This window comes from Eschrichtius robustus, chromosome 12 (genome assembly GCF_028021215.1).
Source record: "Eschrichtius robustus isolate mEscRob2 chromosome 12, mEscRob2.pri, whole genome shotgun sequence".
In the NCBI taxonomy this organism is placed as follows: Eukaryota; Metazoa; Chordata; class Mammalia; order Artiodactyla; family Eschrichtiidae; genus Eschrichtius; species Eschrichtius robustus.
The window spans coordinates 11,646,818-11,668,173 of record NC_090835.1 but is presented as its reverse complement, the minus strand read 5'-3'; the positions used below and the strand labels follow the sequence as shown (position 1 = coordinate 11,668,173).

The 21,356-nt window shown below is 46.6% G+C and overlaps 1 protein-coding gene across 2 annotated transcripts in view; it reads left to right on the top strand.

Moving 5' to 3' along the window:
• The window catches only part of ITPR1 (inositol 1,4,5-trisphosphate receptor type 1), a 321,127-nt gene that overhangs the window by 211,083 nt on the left and 88,688 nt on the right, over positions 1 to 21,356 (top strand). For both annotated transcript variants that reach the window (XM_068559286.1, XM_068559285.1), the window contains exons 40-41: positions 6,077 to 6,209; positions 8,253 to 8,443. In XM_068559286.1, coding sequence (XP_068415387.1) covers positions 6,077 to 6,209; positions 8,253 to 8,443 — 324 coding nt within the window. The remainder of the gene's footprint in view (positions 1 to 6,076; positions 6,210 to 8,252; positions 8,444 to 21,356) is intronic.

The following is a 21,356-nucleotide window of genomic DNA, read 5'->3' as shown; positions in this document are numbered from 1 at the left end:
GAAGCTGCTGATAAAGTTGTAGTTTCACAGTACACTGTTTCTGTTCTTCCTGTCGCTAACTCAGCTTGCTAAATGAGGGACTAGAATTAATTAAGACATCTAAAGTTACAGAGAAGCTTTTTGGGGAGGCATATTTCCAAGGATCAAAATTTACTTTCAGAAACAGTTATAGAATCACAGGAGTCAAAGCTAAAATGAAGTGTAGTTTATCTGAAAGGAGATCTTAGAAATGAAACAGATTATCAAATAGCTGAGTTCCAGTGGGGATGCTTAGTAGTGATCATTCTCTAATATTCTAATCAGAGCTCTTCAGCATCAGTAGCCTTGATTAGAATGCCGTGTGCTGGTGGCCTGGGGAGAGCTGAGGTCTCATGTATGTGTCTGCTTGGAAGTGTATGCATTGATGTCCTCACGCATGTGCTGTGCAGTAATGCATGTGTGAGTCATATAAGGACCTGCCCGGTTGAGTCTTGCATTATAACCCCTTTTGGGTTCATGTAAATGTACCTAACATTGAAGTTCCTTTTCATAATCTGTGCAAAAAATAATATTGGCCCAAACTATTAGTCATGTGCCTGTTCATTTTAAACGGTGCCCGAGGGTCGGGGATGGGCGAGTTGTTAAGCGGTATCCAAAGTAATGGAGCATTGGTATCTGTCTGGGGAAAGCCACACACAGGCCTGTGTTCCTTCTGTGTCAGTCTTCGCTATGTACGCATGCTCCGTGTATTTTATTTGTGGCTGATCCTGAAGATGGGAGTGTCTCCCTGGTGTTGTACGTACTTAAATGGAATTTCTGCCTGCTTAGCAGGAGCTTGAACTGAGTCCACCCCTGAGGCAACTGGAGGACCATAAAAGGGTACGTAGTCCTGGGTGTTGGGAGCTAATGACCACAACACTGTCCACAGCCACAGGCTGTGACCTAAAGACGGATGGTGGTGCTTGCTGTTGTCATTGGTGTAGCATCGATTGGCTCAGGACCAATCACAGCCACTTACAGAAATGAAACTGACTGGTGACTCTACCTGTAAACTACCTGTTCATGCACTACACCCAGCCAATCCCCGAGTAACGACCAAGTCAGCTTTTCACATCCTGTCTTCTTCTCCTCGAGTGGCTTTTTCCTTAAGTGTAGCCTTAAAAACAAATTGTTTTTTTTTTTTTTTTTTCTGTAAGTAACGGATGATCATCATGGGTAAAGTATACTAAACAAAAACAGTATGATGGAAAAAATGTTCACAGTTACACTACCTAGCTATAAAAGCTGCCATTGATTTAATATTTTCTTCTGCCCCCCTTTCTGCACACGTAAGAATGTGTGGCAACACACACAGATACACTTTCATTGTCATTGAGGTTCTTCCAAGTGTATAACTTTTCTTCCCTGCTTTTGTCCTTTAATATATCTAGGCATTTTCTTTGATAGTCTTTGAAAGTTAACAACTGGCTAAAGTTCCACAAATTAACGAGTACTTTGTAATGTTTTCCTTTGATGAGGAAATGAACAAGTGTGTACATATGTGTATAGATTCATAAAAGGGGAATTTCTAGGCCAACAGGTAGATTCTTTCTTAAGGTGCTGGTTATGCATTGCTAAACCATTTCCTAGAAGGCTACATACATCGTTAGCATGCTGACCACTGATTGCATGTTACCCATTTCTGGAAAATACCAGATATCCTGGTTTTCTGGGTGCCTATCATATGCCGATCACTATGCTAAGACTTTTACATGTGTTAACGCGTAAATGTTTATAAATGCTGATGTTGACCTACTGAGACAGCCTTCCCCTCCATTTCACAAGTCATAGGGTTAGGAAACGGGCAGTCGTGGCGAGTACTGCCCTGAAATCGTGTTCACCAGTGTCCTGGAGAATGTTCGTCTGAGATGAGTGGGTGCCTGGGGCACCTTTGTTCTACTCACGTGCTTTCAGTCCCTGAGCAGTCCCAGCACATCTCGAGTCCTTTCCTGTTTCTTGCGATTGTGCTTTCTCAGACTACGACCAAAGAAGCCCTTCTAGGAAGTTGGCATTCAGCCCTTCCTCACCAGCTTCCAATGTCTCCTGCCGTTCATTGATGAAGGGCACCTTGCATTCCTGTTTTTTCCATCCTTGCCGGTCCTTCAAGAACTGTCCTGGGTCTTAGAAGTAGCTGGTAAAGGCACATAGCTGTCTCTCGTGCCCTAAGTTTGATTTGCCCCAGTGCATGAGCTTTGGAATTAGAAACCGGTTCAAGCCTGCCTTTGCCGGGCCCTCACTGTGTGATTTGGGGCACATTATTTAACCTCAGTTTCTCCTGCTGTAGAATGCGGGTAATCGTCTCCATCCCTTATGACTGTTCTCCAGAGCTGTGCCCTTGAAGCACTTAGCACGGTGGCTGGACTCTGAGAAGGGATGTTAATGATCAGGGTCGCCTTGCAGACTGAGACACAGCGGTGATTTGACAGACAACCGGAGTAGGAAAAGGAAGGTATTTTTAAATCAAGGTGCTGCCTTAGTGCTGACTAAGGTGTGAGAGGCTCACTGCTCATGTGAGAGGGTAATCTTTTCTGAAGCACCTGATTTTTAAGCGGCTGGAACCTGGGAGCCCAAAGGTCACTCTTTCTCTCCTTTGCGATCTTAACTCTTAGTGTTGTGTTCAACGCTGGGCTATATTCCCACACAGTTCATTAGCCACGAGTTTAATTGACAGAATGAAACTCGTTTGAACTGACTTGCAAGGCAGGAGCTTGGTTTCTGACTCCACGTCACTGACCTGCCTTTTTCACCATTTTCACCTGACACTTAACTGCAAATGAAACTCTTTGCCTTTGTCTTTTCTCAGTCTTAGGTAATCATGTGTGTGGAATGTAGAATTTTTTACCAGAGACAAACATCTGATATTTGTTTGCATGTTGTAGGTGTAAACTGCTGGGGGAAAACTAGTATTCTTTTTGAAGAAAAGGCTGCATGGCCAAATATGAGAGCTGGAGAAGTGATGTTTTTTGGGAAGTGACTTCTTTTCCTTCTCTGCAATCAGCTTTCTCAGCCCAGTACGTCGTGAACAGCTTAGTGCTGTTGAGTAATTTATATCAAGATGATTAGGAAGGCTTTTCTCTGCAGATTTTAATTTTTCCTAAATTAAACCACGAGCTCAGAAAAACAGAATTTTCCTTGAACCTAAGTTTTCACACTAGGGATTTGCATCACTTTTAATAAGGCTTATGCATTTTCTCTTTCTGTCCCTTTTTTTACCTAAAATTTTCAGTCTTTATTCTTTCAGAAAGGGAATGAATCTCATCTTGTTTTTTTTGTTTTTTTTTTTTTAAAAAAGCAAATCCCACATGTTCTCTTTTTTCCCCTTGCCTTAAAATTTATTTTTTGTGGAGTGAAGGTGAGGTGCATGTGTGCCAAAAACCTTATAATTAAGAGGGAAAAAATTAAAAGTTTGTAGGGTGGAGCGTGTGTGTGTGTGTTTTCCATAATGAACACATTTTATGATATTCTCTTATGGGGGAAAAGGTACCATTTGATGCATCGGTTGCTATGGTAACTGCTAGGGTTTGTCTGTGCAAGGAGAGGCAAAATGGTAATGTGAGATCCCTTTGTAACTTCAGTTGGCATCCAGGCTGCATAAATGTGAAGTTCCTGTTCCTGGAGTCCACGTGTTCCCGGACGGCATATGCTCCTTTCTCTACTTCCTGCTTCCTTGATTGCAAACTGACCTGGGTCTTGCTGATGAGACCCTCAAAACCCTGAGGAGAGGAAACTCTAACTGAGCCACTCCAGTCCTAGGTGGAATCGTAGTGTGAAGCCTCTGGTTGAGTCTTCCCTTAAAGGATGCATGTTTGTTGGCTGGTGACAGTCACCTGCCTTTGACCATCAACCCTGTGGTCTTCCAGGTTCTTGCCACAGTGGCAGTGTTGGCTGTTCTCTGTGGCTGCAGCTTACAGGTCTCATTTACTTCTCAAACAATGTTCTTGTGGTGCCCAAGAGGATCCCATAGAAAACTGGGATGGTTTCCTGCCAACCCTCCGTTCTGGGGGAACTCAAAGTCTGTATCTTTAGAAAGAAAATCAAGTAGATGCATCACTGTGTTGACAAAGGGAAATGGCATTTAATGTACTGTTACATTCAACGTGGAGGTAACCTTGTCTTTCCCCCTTTTCTTTCTTAGTCAGCTTTCTTGACCATTCCTTTGAAATTTGTGTTTCTCTTATGGAGTCAGCCTTTTAAAATCACCATGCTCTCCACGACTGCTTTGGAGAGTGTTGATAACGTTTGTACTGGTGCAAAGCTATATCTTTATACCAAAATGTGGTTTCCTAAGCCATTAAAGAATATTATACTGAAAACAGCTTACGTTGAAAGTATTTTTAAAGATCACAAATAGCCTCTTCACTGAAAGTACTCTCGGAATCTTGAATTTACTGGTGGTCGAAGTACGAAATGAGTTTCACGTCCTAGTTACAAGCATTCTCCCTTGCTTAACTACGACGAGAGACGTATTTGTGGATGGAACGGAGAGAGGAAAATTGAGATTTCTTTTCATGCCTGAACTTTCATTTAAAAATCAGGACTGCCTTCCCCCCTTCTCTCTCTCCTGTTTACCCCATCTCTCCATTTTTCCCTGGATTCTGACCGGCAGCATGCATTTAACAAAGGAGAAAAGCCAGGCTGTGTGGCCCTGGGACCTCACATCATTTTGACAACTGAACTAACGAGTTTTCTGCCTTCGTACTTCTTCCCTGGTCCCAACTCCCTCAGGGGGCCCCTTGCCTCCCCACCACCCTTAGGACACTCTTCTCCCTCCCATCTTGTTTTGCAAACACCCTCCTTGAAGTCTCCAGACCTATTCTTAGAGCCTCTTCACAAATCACTTTAAGCTCTACTGGCTCCCGTTACAGTGGTAGGTCTCTTCAGAAGAACTCCTGAGTCTCTGTTTTAGAGACTTGCTGTATTGCAGCACCTCTTCTCTCTGCTAGACTTCTCACTAACCTCTCAGTGATGTGCCAGAGGAACTCCAGGATTTAACTGCTTTGTCCTTGAGAAGGCGTCCAGGGGAAATCCATATATCCTTTAACTGGTAGAAACTTCCAGATTGGGAGGTGGTCTGGGAGTCCCTCAGCAAGACTGCACGAGGAATAGAGCTGAGAATAAATCCTACTGCTTTGTGCTGCTTTACCAACGTGCGTAGTATTTGAGAATAAATCAAGGTTGTTTTTTTGGTTCGGTGTTTTTGTTTTTTTCTTTTTTGGTTGGAATCGTGGCAAAGAGTTTGTTATATCCCCTGCCCAGGAGTCCTTTGATATTTATGTGTATTTTTAAGCTTTTATCATGGAAATGTTTAAAAATATCCGAAATACATATTTTGAAGAGTTTCGAGAACCCTCATTCATAACTCAGCTTCTCTGACTATCAACTCATGCCCAGTCTTGTCTCATTTATACTCAGCTAGTCCCTCCTCCCATATTACTTCAAAGCAAATCCCAAATGTCACTTTATCCATGCTGCCTATTTTTTGATTGATATATCTGATCTCTGCCAGAAATTTATTTTCTCTTGCATTATTTTTTCTTCACTCTGTGGCCCATTGACTATTTCTGTAAGAAAGGCTTACTTTCAGCTTATTGTTTTATTTACTCTATTACTCTGATATGTTGAGATTTTCTTTAGACCTTGGGATAAATGCTCTGGTTGGAGTAACATTTTCATATTGCTGTGGGGATGACCTGTGAATTTTTCAATTTGTCTGAATTTTATTGGCTTATCCCAAAGGGGTTTTCTTTTGTTTCGTTTTGTTTTTTGTTACTGTTAGTTACCCTCCGAGATTAATGTTCTGTCTTTATCACTGTGTGAGAGAGTACTTTCAGATATTTAATATTTTAGATTGCTGCTTTTTTATGATCTGGTTTCCTGAGAAAACACTGAAGAAGTTAACTTTAGAGTTTCCAAATGCTCTTATTAATAGTTTATTTTTTCACTGAGTGAGACTGAGCCAATTATAACTGAGTACCTCTGTGTTGTTTTTTTTTTAATATTAGTAGCTCAGTCATGCGTTAAATTCAGAACCTGATTTCATTATCCTGTTTGAATTAAGGGTGAGGCCCTCAGGCAGATTTTGGTCAACCGTTACTATGGAAACGTCAGACCTTCAGGAAGAAGAGAGAGCCTGACCAGCTTTGGCAATGGCCCGCTGTCACCAGGAGGACCCGGCAAGCCCGGGGGAGGAGGTAGGCCACGTGGTGTGCTAATTAGCTGCACGTGTGAACTGAGTGTGCCACGCAAGAGCTGCGTGTTTCTGATTAGCAGGTTGGACCTCTAACAGATGCATTTGGGTTGCAAGTGTATTATTTTAGCAGCTTGTTTTGTCTTTGGTCTACCATCAAATTGGTGTCTAAAAATGTTTCCCTACAGTTAGATATTGGCTGAGCGTTTTGCCCCTTTTTCCCATGCAGCAACCCTCTTGGTGATACTTGAATGACTCAATGAACTTGACTTTATCGCACATTTTCTCGTGGCCATGAGGACTCATGTTTTCCCATAAAATGAGTATGCTGTTGGCAGTGAGGAAGGCGAAAGCCACCATTTATTATACACTTACTGAGCCGAGGGCTTTCCCAAGCATTTTGCCTTCTTTATCTCCTTTTCTCCTCCGAGTTACTCACTATCTGGTAGGGACTGCTGTCATCCCTGTTGAACAGAGGAAAGGGGAGCTTGTTAGTGGCTGGTCTGTAATGTAAAGCTGCTTTAAATTAATTAAATCTAATTCTAATGCCCAAGCTTTGTGCCTCCCCAAAGTCTTAGGTTTCTGCAAAAAAAAAAAAAAAAAAAAAAAAAACCAGTAAAGAATTGCTTAAAAACACATCCTGAAAGGAGTCCCAAAACACTGTAAGCACAATTACAGGTAAAGGCTACCAAAACGTTGAATTCAACTGTGGGTGATGGTGTTGGTTTTAAGAGGGGCCAGTAGTTCCGTGCTCAAAGCACAAATGTGAGTTGCCTAATTCCCGGGCTATGGTGATGACTCTTGAGCACTTCCGGTCCTTGGTGGACTCTGCCTGGTGGCACAGAGATACGCAGTGGTTAATAAATTAATTCTGGCAGGCTCTGGGGAGGGATCTTGGGCTTCTCGCCAAATGGAAATGTAGAGCGGATCTGCCCACAGAGCACCCCAGAGACAGACCTTAGCTTCTCATCCAAACGTTCCCAGTGATCGTCAAGCAGAAGTTCTTCCCACAACATCTCCAAACTATTTCTCTTTACTCGCCGAAGTGCAGTCATTCAACAAGCATGTGAGGCTCCGGAGCGATATCAGGAGGGGGGTTTGGAAATGCATCAGAGACAGGTTCTGCTTTGAGAAGCTGTCGGAGAGAAGATGTGACACCCAGTGTCTACCTTGTACTATAAATGTAACAGATTCTAGAAGGTCAAGGAAAGCAATGTAAAGGATGTGGCATTTGAATTGAACTCTGCCGGGAGGGACTGATAGATGATTTTCTGGGGTTTTTTTTTTTGTTTTTTTTTTTAATTGATCACCCCATTTCCCCATGAACATTAATATTTCGGGTTTTACCAATAATAGTGCAAGTTCTTAAATAGGCACTTTCTAAACACGATTGATTGGAATCTGTTCCACTAAATGGCACAGGCCATCTCTTCCTAAGTATATTCTTCTCATCTGAAGCTCAGGGAGGAGGCGAACTTTGTTTGGTTCACTCCCCTACCCCCAGCTCTTGGCTCCATGCCAAGCACTGAGTCAATATTTATTGAATGAATGAATGAACGGATACAAAGTATGTGAAAGGGTGAGTTTGGGGGCTAGGGTGGGTTTCTTAGAAAGAGGACTGAAGTGATCATTATAGGCTATGCTTCTTGAGAGTGTTTAAGTTCTAAGAAGTGTTTAAGTTCGGTTTGTCTCTTAAACTCAGATCAGTTCTTAATAATTCTGCCCCAGGTCACTGCATTTTAATGTAAGGGAGAGTCTTGACCGGATGGCTTTAAGTCTCTTGCTTGAAATGTGTTATTCTTCCTTCATCTTACCCGCCTCCATTCAAGTTCCACCTCTGTTACTTCCAAGCTGCACTGGGTGTCCTTGGACAAGTGACTTCATCTCTGTGCTAATAACGAGTACCTTCCTTTGTGCTTGTTAAGAAGGTTCAAAGAGATAGTATCGTTAAAGTGTTGAGGGCACAAAGTGTTGGGACGCGCTAAGTGTGCAATAAATGTTAACTGCTCTGATTGTGGTTGATAAGAGCAATGTTCCGTCTTCCTAGGGGGAGGTTCCGGGTCCAGCTCCATGAGCAGGGGGGAGATGAGCCTGGCTGAGGTTCAGTGCCACCTTGACAAGGAGGGGGCCTCCAATCTGGTCATCGACCTCATAATGAACGCATCCAGCGATCGAGTGTTCCATGAAAGCATTCTCCTGGCCATCGCCCTGCTGGAAGGAGGCAACACCACCATACAGGTAAGAAGGCAGCTTCGCTGCTGATGGGGCGTCCTTGCTGAACAGGAGGAGGCTTCGTTCAGGGAACCAGGTACTGGGCGGTGCTGAGACTCCTGTACGAGAGAGAGCTCATTCTTAGGGCACAAAATTGTTTTGTTCTGAAAAGCGAATTCTTTTGATATCTTGCTGTGGTCATCCTGTCATAATTCAGACTTGGTTCTAAAACATGAGTTACATTCAAAAACTGATAAAATGCTGAGGATGTGTGAAGAAAATTGGCCCAGGATTTGGAGCATAATAGATAATCCATAAATGTTTGTCCCATGAATGATTGCACGAATTATATTTACAGTTTTTATCCAAGATCATAGAGGATCCCATCACCTGATGACCAGAAGGGGTTTGGACTGTGTGTGCTATTTAGATTTGTTACATCTATGGACCTTGCAGCTCTTGCAAACTATATATTTCTCTTTCTTTTAACTGAAAAGCTCGATAAAACTGAACCAGTTTGAACTAATAGGAGCTAATAGGGGAAAGCCAGGCTAGGTTAGTCAAAGATAAATAGATGACTTTTTGTTGGCTTGTTATGACACATATTTTAAAATAACAATAGGAAGTAGAATTCTGAGTAGAAGTCCTTAAAGAAGCAATTTTAATGAATTTTAATAATATATACATAATTTTCATATGGACATGGCAGTTAAAAAGATTCCTTTAAATATTTTAAAATATTTTGGATACTCCCTTCTTCATGCATTCTTTGTTCTTTGTTGGCTTTGAATAAGGGTTTACTTAGCTGTGTGTGTGTGTGTATACATACACACACACACACACACACACACACATTTTGATAACAGCTTTTGATTGAGATATAATTCATATACCATAAAGTTCACCCTTATATATATATTTGACTTGACCATATATTCTTTTTTTTGTTTTATGCCATCAATTATTATGCTGGGTCAGCAGGTATACACTGGGATGTTTGGTCCCCTACTTAAATGTATTATTTCTTTTTTTAAAAAATAAGTTTATTTATTTTATTTATTTACTTTTGGCTGTGTTGGGTCTTCGTTGCTGCTCATGGGCCCTCTCCAGCTGCGGCGAGCGGGGGCCACTCCTCGCCGCGGTGCATGGGCCTCTCACCACGGTGGCCTCCCCTGTTGCGGAGCACGGGCTCCAGGCGTGCAGGCTTCAGCAATTGTAGCACGCGGGCTCAGCAGCTGCGGCTCATGGGCTCCAGAGCGCAGGCTCAGCAGCCGTGGTGCACGGGCCCAGCTGCTCCGCGGCATGTGGGATCCTCCCGGACCAGGGCTCGAACCCGCGACCCCTGCATTGGCAGGCGGGCCCTCAACCACTGCGCCACCAGGGAAGCCTTGACCATATATTCTTGGTCTTGAATTTAATTTCAGAATCTGGATTAATGAAGTTTTGTTTCTTTGTGCAAATTTAAAAAGGGCATTTCTTCTCTTGGGCCTGAGCCAGGGCACCTGGGTTTCAGCCCCACTCGCTCCTGCAGCCAGGTGCCCTGTGCGCCCCCACACCCCCCACATGGCAACTGCGGCGGCCCTGTCTCCTCGCCCTCCAGCCCAAACGCCCCAACACACACTTGTGACGTTCATATGTGCGCTGCCCTCAGTTGAGATTTGTGCCCGTGGGAGAGTCCGCTGCACGACTGAGCTGTCACACGGGCACCTGTGACCTGTAACATGTGGGGTTGCCGTTTGATTTTGTCCCGCATGAGTCTGACCATGCGTGTGCGCGTGGGTGGGTCCTGCAGGTCCTCTGATCACGAGGATTCGCTCGCCCGCTGCCGTGGTCCTGCTGTCCGGGTGCGTGCGCTGGCATGGAAGCAGGGCTGAAATTCTCCTGGTCTCTGAACCATGTGATTCCCAGAGACTAGATCAGTCAAACTAAACATTAATTGAGCACTTGCTGTGTACACGACGCTGAACTAGGGACTTCAGGGCAGTGGTTTCCAGACACTGGGGCCGGTCGGTCTATGAGAATTTTCTCCAGGCACAGCCAAGTGTGGAAACAAGGGCGATGTGGTCAGTGTTTCATAAACCAAATGTATCAGTTTGAAGGCCCATCTGACCATTTTATTCTGAGGTCATAGCCTGTCCAATTTTTTTTTTTTTAATCTCTGATGTCTTTTCTTGAATGAAGTGGTGTTGATAGTGGTTGGGGTTTTTTTCCTACTGGCCAGATAAGAAGTTGGAAACCTTAGGTTATTCCTTCCCCTCCTCAATTTAAAAAAAAAAAAAAAGTTGGTAGTTTGCTAATCCCAGTCTTCAAGAAATTAAAAATGGAGCAAGGATATAAGACTTAGTATGCATGCACATAGGAAGCTGTGTCTCAAGAATGATGTGTAGTGCCATCCAGGAGGCAGGAAAGATACTGCGGACCCTCCAAGGAAGAAGTAACGGCAGCCATGTGAGGAGTCAGTGAAAGGTTTTTTGATGACGTGGGCTTTGAAGGATGGGTGTGGGTCTGAAAGTTGGAAATTGTGCACAGAGCTGGGGCGTGGGGAGGCTGGACCATGCCGCAGGGCGAGAAGGCCCAGAGACACAAGAGTGGAAGGCGTGCTCACAGGACAGGGCTGGGGTCCTTCAGAGTGAGCCCAGCCGGCGGAGGAGAGTGAAAGGGGGTTAGGGTATGTTGGGAGCCGGGCAGCCCCCCAAGGGGCCTCGGGGCTATAACATAGGACTATGAATCTGACAGATAAATTGAGGAGAGCAGGGCCTAGAAGGAGGCAGTCCAATAATTTAAAAGTTAATCAGAAGTTATTTAGGAGAGAGCTAATGAAAGCCTGAATTCAAAATAAATGTATGATAGGCTTGGTCCTATCGCAGGGCGGGATGTTTTCTAGGAGGGGCATAGGGGGCCTTTTGGGGTGTTGGAAATGATGGGCTACATGTTGGTAGTTACGTAGGTATAAATCTGTTTCAAACTCTGTGAGCCATACAGTTAGAATTGGTGTGCTTTACTATACAAAAGCTATACTTCAATAAAGTAGGAAAAGTATCCTGAGCCTGGCGGGGACAGGACGTCATGAATGGAGACTCTCCAACGCTCGCTTCCTCCTCAAGGCTGGTGCCTTGGAGCCATTTATAGTTAATGCATGTTGGCCAAAGTGTCACCCGATTGGATGCCAGAAGCGAGAAGGTCAGAGGGCCCCCACTTGGCTCCGGAGGCTTTACCGAGTCTGGATGACTGGACGCGAGAAGACACCGTTAATTAAGGAGTAATGAAGCCCGGGGAGGGCTCGAGGAGACTGAGGGCTGCCGGCACTGAGCCCGGCTGGCACGGTGCAGTCTGAGTTTCTGGCGAGATGCTGTGTTTTTCACAGCGTACCCCTGATGGTGATGGCAAGGCACACAGAAGCTGTTTTTCCTTCAAGTTCTTTATCTTGTAAAGTAATTATGAATATTAGTTTCATGTTTTCACACATTTATTACTCATATGCTCAGGCTCCAGATGAAATGCCACGGTGGAGCTCCAGTCGCAGCCTCTCGGGGGAGTGGAGCTGCCGTCTGTTGGAAGAGCCAGCGTGCTCATGGCTGGGTGGGCCTGGATGGGGTGGCCCGCGAGCCCCCTGCCAGATTGGGAGGGCACAGCATGGAGCGTGTGCTGGCTCTGCCCGCGCCCCTCTCTCTCTCCTCTCTCTCCTTCTGTGATTTCAGGGGTTGCTGGGAGGATTTCACCCACTGCCTCATTAGAAACCTGTGGTTCCAGGAAAATTCATTCTAGCCTGGAGCTGACTTGGCCCTGAGCTTCTCTTTCTCCAGAGAAAATGATGTGGAATTCAAGTTGTCCGGGGCCAGCTAAGCACAGACACCCTGAAGTCCCAGGGGGAGTGTGATTCAGTTTTGTTTTGCTTTAGAGAAGCCGGTTCAAAGTAGTAAAAGAGCAGCTGGGAAGTTAGTGTGAGTTGGGTGAAGGCTGCAGTTGTGACTGCTAATGATCGCCGAAGGCTGTCAGCCATTACAGGCGGGGTGGGTCCCAGCTGGAGTGCACTGCCCGCCATCCTTCCTGTTCAGCGTGATGTGTCCCAGTCCCAGGAAGGGAATCCAGGTGGGCTCCCCTGGACTCGTGTTTCTCAGGTACAGGTGGTAGAAAGGGCAGTCGCTGTGGGGCATGCAGCGCTGCACAGTTCCAGAGCTGTGTGCTGCTTCTCCAAGGAGACAGATGCAGAAGAGCCCTTACCTTTACTAGCGCCTCCTCCCAGGATGTGCAGCAGGCTTCACGTGGAGAAGAAGGGGAGTGAGATCTGCTTCCCAACCCAGTTTTGTGTGGGATTAGGGAAGTCATCCCTGGGTTTCTGTTCCTGTGTGTATCTATCATGAGACATACATGCATGTGGACTCCTGGGTTCCTTACTGCTTTGAATCAGGACTTTTTAGAAATTATTAGATGTTTTTCCAGAAATACTCAGAATCCAGTAGGTGATGGCTGGCTGGCTCCATTTCTGTAGTCTTTCTTCCCTGGCTTGTGAAAATAATTATTTACAGTATGGTGATTGCATAGTCTGTCGTACGTCCGTGCAACAGAATTCTACTCAGCAATAAAAGGGAATGAACAATTGATAAATGCGATTACGTGGGTGCACCTCAGAGGCATTATGCTGAGTGAAAGAAGCCAGTCTCAGAATGCGACGCCCTGGATGGTTCTATTTGTATGACATTCTCAAAGGACAAGGCTGTAGTGATGGAGAACAGATCAGTGTTCGCCAGCATAGGGCTGAGGGGAGAATCCGACTATAAGGGAATAGCACAGAGGAGTTTTTTGGGTGATGCCACTGTTGTGTGTCCTGCTTTGGACCCACAAATCTATACGTGTGTGAAAATTTGTAGAACTGCACACCAAAAAAGTCAGTTTTACTGTGTGATCATTAAAAAATTAAAGTGAAAACCATAATGATGATGACGGTTAACCAGCATTTATTAAGGGCTTACTGTGGACCAGGAACCATGCTTACCTGTTTCTCATGTATCATCTCATTTAATTCTTACAGTCTCCCTAAGAGGTAGGTGCCATGATTATCTCATTTTTCAGATGAGGAGACTAAAGCCCAGAATAGCTAAGGAACTCGCCCCTCATCATACAAGCAGTAAGCAGTTCTGCCCTTTGTGATCCTGGCTGGGGCTGCAGTCATCAGGGCTTTGATTGGGCTGGAGCGGCCAAGATGGCCACTTGTATGGTTGTAGCACTGGTGCTAGCTCCCAGCTAGCTGCTGAGTGGGGGCTGTGCCCTTGGTTCTCCTCCATGTGGCTCCTCTGTGTGGTCTGGGCTTCTTAGAGCATGGTGGCTGGGTTCTAAGAAGCAGTGTTTTGGGGAGTAGGATGTGGGAGCTACCAGTCATTTTAAGGCCTGGGCTTGGAATCCATGGTACAACACTTCTGCCATGTTCTACTGGTCAAAGCCAGTCGTGAGACTGGCTCGGCTCCAGAAGGAGGGGAGAGGAGTGGCACCTCTTGCTGTGATTAGAGCTTGTGCACTAAGCAGAGAGGGAGGCTGGCTCCCCCACACCATTGTTATCGTTGATTGAGCACCTGCCATGGGTCGGTCAAGCCCCTGAGTTGGGCAAGAAAGGGAGACACTATTGTCTCTGTAATGGAGGAGCTCAGTTCTCTCTGGAAGTTCAATCCCATTTTTGCAGAAGTGTCGACTCCTGTCCTTCCCCTTTTGATGGTGTGTGAAAATTCACCCTTGTACTGAGGATAAGGTCAGTGGGGACCAGAGTTCTTCAGAAGTTCTAAACTTCATTGTCCAGACCTCAGAGGGATTCCATTTGTAGCAGTCCAAAACTAAGGACCTACAGTGCTCGCTAGGAACCCTCATGCAGAGAATTGCCCTTAGTCTGAAACCTTGTAATCTGTCACACAATCACTTAAGCCCTGAAATGCCTGGAAGCTGAATTGGGGATAGTTCCTGGCCTGGCATAGTGGACTCCAAGCCTTCCCATATCTTCTGTCCCTGCCCTGGCTTCTCTGATGGTGACAATGTCTGAAGATAGATATTGCCTCCAAAACTTCTCCTACCTGGGTGCTGTCAGAGTGGCTCAGGCTTCATGGTGAACCCTCTGCTTACAGGAACAAAGAGATGGTACCACTACCCTGGGGTTCTCCAGGAATGGGTGACATCGTTGAGCCGTGGGATCAAGCTTCTCTTTAAGAGTAACTCCTTCTTTCACATGTAGCTGTCCAGTTTTCCCAGCACCACTTTTTGAAGAGGCTGTCTTTTCTCCATTGTATGTTCTTGCCTCCTTTGTTGTAAATTAGGTGCCCATATGTGCATGGGTTTATCTCTGGGCATTCTATCCTGTACCATGGCTCTATATTTCTGTTTTTGTGCCAGTACCATACTGTCTTGATTACTGTAGCTTTGTGGTATAGTTTGAAGTCAGGGAACCTGATGCCTCCAACTCCGTTTTTCTTTCTCAAGATTGCTTTGGCTATTCGGCGTCTTTTCTGTTTCCATATTAATTGTAAAATTTTTTGTTCTAATTCTGTGAAGAATGCCATTGGTAGTTTGATAGGGATTGCATGGAACCAACCTAAATGTCCATCGACAGATGAATGGATAAAGAAGATGTGGCACATATATACAATGGAATATTACTCAGCCATAAAAAGAAATGAAATTGAGTTATTTGTAGTGAGGTGGATGGACCTAGAGTCTGTCATACAGAGTGAAATAAGTCAGAAAAAGAAAAACAAATACCGTATGCTAACGCATATGTATGGAATCTAAAGAAAAAACAAACTGGTACCGAGGAACCTAGTTGCAGGGCAGGAATAAAGAGGTAGACAAAGAGAATGGACTTGAGGACACGGGGTGGGAGGGCGAAGCTGGGGCGAAGTGAGAGTAGCATCGACATATATACACTACCAAATGTAAAATCGTTGGCTGGTGGGAAGCAGCCGCCTAGCACGGGGAGATCAGCTCTGTGCTTCACGATGACCTAGTGGGGTGGGATAGGGAGGGTGGGAGGGAGGCTCAAGAGGGAGGGGATATGGGGACATGTGTATGCATATAGCTGCTTCTCTTTGTTGTGCAACAGTAACTAACACAGTATTGTGAAGCAATTATACTCCAATAAAGATCTATTAAAAAAAAAAAAAAAAAAAGAGTAACTCCTGCCTTCTCTCTGCCCTCTCTCATGCCACCTACTTCCTGCCAGCCCCCAGAAGAAATCTTTCCGCTTGATGTTTTGTAGCAAGTGGGAAACTATAAAATAAGCATTTGCTTATGAATTAATTTTTGGCACACACAGGGCTCAGTGAGTCTCATGGCACTTGCATATCCGTCCTTCGCGTCCTTGCCAATTTCTGTGTTTCTTCCTCCTGAGATGTCCCCACCGGCACCCGGGGGATGTTCCTCCACTTCCTCTTCGCTTCGGGAGGACAGAGACAGCTCTCACCTGGGGGAAGAGGAGGAGTAGAATGTATCTTTGAACATACCCAGTGTTGGGTTTCTTTTTTAAGCACATACAGATGTTTGGGGCTGTACGTGCTGTCATGACCATAGAGAACCTCACAGCAAATGAAGGGAAAAGATCGAAAAAAAAATTTTTTGTGGACTAATTGCTTCCGGTTGCAGAAGCCCAGTGAATTGTATGTATCAAGTGGCTGCCCACGGCCCTTCCCACGCCAAGTCTAGCCTACAGACACACCCAGAAAGGATTTTCTTTTCCGCACGTACACAGCTCGAGTTGGAAAAAGTGAGAAGTGCTCTGTCAGGAAGCTGGCTGCGGATTCAGCTGAGAGAGAGAGAGGTCCCTCGTCCAGGGGCCTTTCCCTTGCCACACACTTATCTTTTGTGGTTGGCTTAAGTCATCAGCCCAAGAGCCAGTATTCGATAGGAAATCTCCCACCCCTTCCAGAAGAAGTCACCGCAAGAAGGCACTGAGCAGGGAGCATGCTGGACCGGAGGCCACCCCTGACCCCAGTGAGCGGAGATGCGGGGCAGGAAGGGCGCTTCGCTTTGCCTTTGTGGGAGATGGGAGGCCAGCTGGTGAGGAAGATCAGCCTTGGTTTGACAGGACAGCTACCCCGAGGAGGAGGAGGAAGGAGACTGGTGTGCAAGCAAGTTACGTAAAAGGGTGTTGTGTTTGGCAGCCAAGTCAGAAATGAGTCACTCGGGAGCGGTGTTTTCTGACCTCGGGTTTTATCCGTGTGGGAGAAGAGCACGGCCAGCAGTGGAGTCAGGAGACTGCTTTCTCCCCAGCCTGGGGGGTGTGGGAGCCGTTGCCATGACAATAAGAGGAAGGCAGGTGGCCCGGCCCCCTGTGCCCTTTGGCTGAAGCCACCAGGGGTCTGGACGGCGAAGATGCCTGGCTTGGTTCAGAGAGGGCTGCAGGCACTGCCAGTCGGCCCTCCTTGGAGAACGGGTGGCGTGGGGTCAGGGACTTCGGGGGACACTGCCCAGAAGGGCAGGCGTGGCAGGGGAGGGAGCGTGGCCTCCAGAGTGGAAACACCTGGGCTACAATTCCGGCCCTGCCCCCGCCAGCGGGGTGACCTTGGACTTTCTCAGGATGCTCTGAAAGTCAGTTTTCTCATCTGTAAAACACGAGTTAGAAAAACTGAGTCCCTTCCTTATGCAGTTATTGAGAGGATTAAACAGGGTCACATGGTGGGTAGAGGGCGCGGCTGCAGGAATGAGCCGCTGCCCTGCAGCTGGTTTGATGGAGGGACGAAGGCCTCCAGCCCTGCCTCTCACCTCCCACCCCAGGGCTCAGGGAAAGTCCTTGACCCCCCAGCCCAGCTCCTGCCTGGGGAGCAGGACGGTGTCCGTCCCCACCTCCCAGGGCTCCTGGGATGGTCGGACAGGGTGATTCACCGAAAGCGCCTCACTCAGTGCCCAGGTCATAAAAGGATCTCAAAACGAGGTGGTGATTTTTTGTGTTAACACGGTCTTTATTATTTAAAAATGAGCTTTGTTTTCTTCAGTTTGTTCTCCGTCAGAAATCCAACTTCTGATATTTTGCTTCAGTCTAGTGGTTGATGATGCAGTGGGCCTGGGGGGTGTGCTGTCGTATGTTGTTTTCACACACTGTTCACCTAAGTCCCTCTCACTCGTTCTGTGTTGGAGGTAACTTTAGAGGTCCAGGAGGGTGGGAGGCTTCATTGCTTCGGGTCCTGGTTCCTTACACTGCCGGACGGTCTGGGTGAAGCAGAAAGCAACAGGCAGTCCGGTTACCTGCTCCCTGACCCAGGACTTTTTCTTTCCTTCTCTGTATTATTATTTTTATTATTACTTTTTGGTCTAAGTCATCCTTGGACATAGGCCCTTCCTCTCCATTCCCAGGAAACTGGTGTGTCACTGAACAAGAGTCTTTTAGGATTATTGGTCTAGACCAAGGTTTTGCAGTGAAGACTCAAAATCCAAAAGAAGTTCCCATTGCTGGGAATATAAGACTTGAATGAACGCCCCCAGCTGTCCAAGTGATGTGAGCCCTGGATGATGCATGGACCTACTGCAGTTCAGGACAAAACATTACTGCAACGATGGTCAGCATGTTCCTTGTCACTTGGGTTTGAGAAGCACGGTCCTATTGCGGTGGTCCGAGGGGAAGATGTGCCCGCCGGCTCGTGCCTTTAGAGGAACTGGAGACCCAATGTTACTTTTCGTCTTTCCTGAGTGGCAAAGCCAACAGTGTAGGCAGAAGTGGACAGTTCCATACGTCTGCTCTTCTGGCCTTCCCTAACAGGACTGCAGTTGTTAGGGAGTTGGGGGGAGATCTTTGGATACAAAGTGTTAATCTTCTTGCTTCCTAGAAAACCCATAAGCAGGAATTCGTTTCTAAGAGGAGATATCTTCAGAGGAAACCTCGGGTTTTCCATGGTCTCCAAAGTTTGACTGAGGAGCAGAAAAAAATGTCAGAGAAGACTGGAAAATTGTTGTCACTATGCCTTCATTGTATCCTATTAAATCCACAAGTCTAAATTGTCCTTCTTTCTTTCTCTTCCTTCAGCTCTAGCAAGAGGTCTGCATTCTTCCTAACTTTCCTTAGTGACTTCTGAGGATGGAGTGCCTCTTATGAACTTCTAAGCTGACACCAAATTCTCCTCCGTTGGCTTATGATACCTTGGTCCAGGGATTGGCAAACTATGGCCGGCGGGTCGAATCCAGCCTGACGCCTGCTTTTGTAAATAAAGTTTTACTGGAACACAGCCAGCCTTACAATAACCTTTAGTGTTGTCTTTGGCTGTTCTCACGCTGCTGGGGCAGAGCTGAGGGGTTGCACCACAGTCCGAGTGGCTGGCCAATCCTAGGATATTTACCATTTGGACCTTTATGGAAAACCTCTGCCAGCCCCAGTGTTTGCTGAATCTTTGCTGTCGAGATAGGAAGCTACTTAAGGAAAAGAACCATGTCTTAATCCCTCTGTTCTGCGTTCTTCACCCCCTGGTAGAGCAGTGATAGGTTTGTGGTAAATATTCACCAGATGACTAATATCCTAAGTCCCCTGAGAGTCTGGCCACTTACTCAGCTAATAAATGGAAATTCAGGGAAAGAGAGGCCTCTACTTTTTCTTTCCTTTTTTGATTGGAGGGGTGATCTCCCCTTTCCCTTTACTGCCTCTGCGGGAATATATTCCATCACCCTGCTTACCACTTTTTAACGCAGACTTGGAAGGCAGACTCGGGCAGCTCCTTCCCGAGGGGATTTGTATACGCGGCTCAGGAGTCCAGAGTTTTCATCTGGAAGCCCTGTCTGACCGTCCACCCCAGGGTGCCACATTTTACGTCAGTCACTTCCTGCTGGCCTGACGCTGTGCTATTTCTGTGCTTCCTCTGGAGGTTTTCCTCGTGGTGAACAAGGGACTCCTTGGGACACATACAGTTAACCTTCAAATACGTGAGATGCTGGCACCTGCTCTCCAGCCTGTTTGTCGTCTTTTTCTCCAAGCTCCCTGGGTGACCTCATCCATCCCCGTGGTTCCCAGCTACCATTTATGCCAACAGCTCCTGGCCCTACCTCTGTGATCATCTCCAGATTTCTGCGCAAATCCCCGTTGGGCATCTCCACCCGTGTTAACTCTCAGTTCATGCGACCCCAACCTCGCCCATCACCTCCAGTCCTCCACCCCATTGGCCTTCTTGTGTTCTGTGTCTAGGTCAGTGGACTTCCCACCGCCACCTCTGCAGTCACCCGAGCTGGAAACCTTGATGTCATCCGTCTCCTCCCTCTTGATTTTCATCAGGAACTCATTCTGCGTCCACTCTACCTCCCAGTATTCTAATAGTCAGGACTTAGTTCAGACTTGTAATGAGCCAGACAGTTGACACCTGGAAGCTACATGACATGCCCAGAGTGACCCGGCTGGGGCTGGGGGAGGTGGGGTTGGAAACGAGGCGCTCTGGCTTCAGAATTCCTGCCCCTGACCAGCATCCTATACCATCTGCCAGCAGGGGCCACCTGAGTTCTGAGCCTGAGATGGGCTCTTCAGGGCGTCCCTGCCTCTGGACATTTCTCTCTTCCATACTCCTGTCAGTGATGCCTACCCCTTCCCCCCAGATGAAGGCCGGACCGCCTCATTCCCTGTCCTAACAGCCTTCCGCGGAGGACCAAATCCACCGCCATGTGTCTGCGATCCACTGATGCCCACGTGCCTGGCCCTGCCTGGGTTCCCACACTCACCCCCGCGTTCACTGTCCTGTGGCTGCAACCTGCTCGTTTGCCCGGCCCTGGCCGTGTACTCAGATGCCTCTGCTCCGTGTGGGACGTGCCCACCTTCCCTTTGCCTGGCACGCTCGCTGAGCCCTGTTTAAATTGCCTCCTGCTCTGGTCCCCTGAGGCAGAGGTAGTGGTCTCTTTGTCTGGGCAGTTCATTTACTTAGCAATCACCACTCTTGAAATGGAGGCTCATTGTAAGACCCGAGGAGGCAGAGATCAAGTCTGTCTTCACCCCCAGGTTCCCCAGAGAAGTCTCTGCATGTGTTGGATGAAGGGAAGTCAATCTGTACGTAACAAATAGACGTAGAGAATCCTGCTCTGTAGGGCTACTCTGGGGATTAAATGAGATAATATATGGAAAGCACACAGCAGCTCAGAATGGTGCCTAATACGTAGTCATTGCTCACAGTTTCTTTTTGGTTGTATGTCTTCCTCTCCTCCCCCCTCCCCCCACCCAAGAGTGTAATTTCTCCCAGGGTCAAGCCTCAGTCTTACTTCCCAGCACCTGGACCATGGTGGGTGCTCAATAAATGTTCCCTGAATGAATCAAAGTCTGGACTCTGTGTGGCCACCATGTTACGTTCATCGTCTTGTTCTTTTCCCAATATAAACATGAGGATGTGAAAGGTGAAAATGTGTTGTTAACGGTTATCACAATTTTAAAGAGGCACTTTCTTTAGGTGAGAGAAGGAGTTAAGTTTATCTGAACCCAAGGGAAATATATAATGTCAATTTGGAGAAATCTTCTTGTGATGCCAGAGATTCTTGATGGATCTTTTCCTTCTTTTCTTCTTTATAGTAACTATAGTTGGTGGTAATAATAATGAGTACCAAAGTCTGAACGCTCACATGCCAGGAGCGAGGCTTGGTGCTTTCTCTGCGTGATCTCATTTACTCTGCGTGGTGGTCCTGTGTGGGCAGGTACTGCCTGGACCCCTTTTTGCTCAGCGGGAAATAGAGGATCTGAGAGGTCAAGTTGCTTGCTTAGGGTCACAGAGGTAGCTGGTAGTTGTATCAGGGTTTGTTTCAACCCCACGTTCCCCAAGGAAGTCTCTGCATGTGTTGGGTAAAGGGAACTCGATCTGTACGTAATGAATAAATATAGAGAAGAGCCTGAGGTCTCAGCCCCTCTGCAGAACTTATGGCTTCTCTCTCTTTGTTCTTCTCTTTGTTAGTGGGCTCATTGTGGAGGGCGGTCTGCCTTCCAGAGAAGTCCTGAGATGGCTTGTGTGTCTTTGCTTTG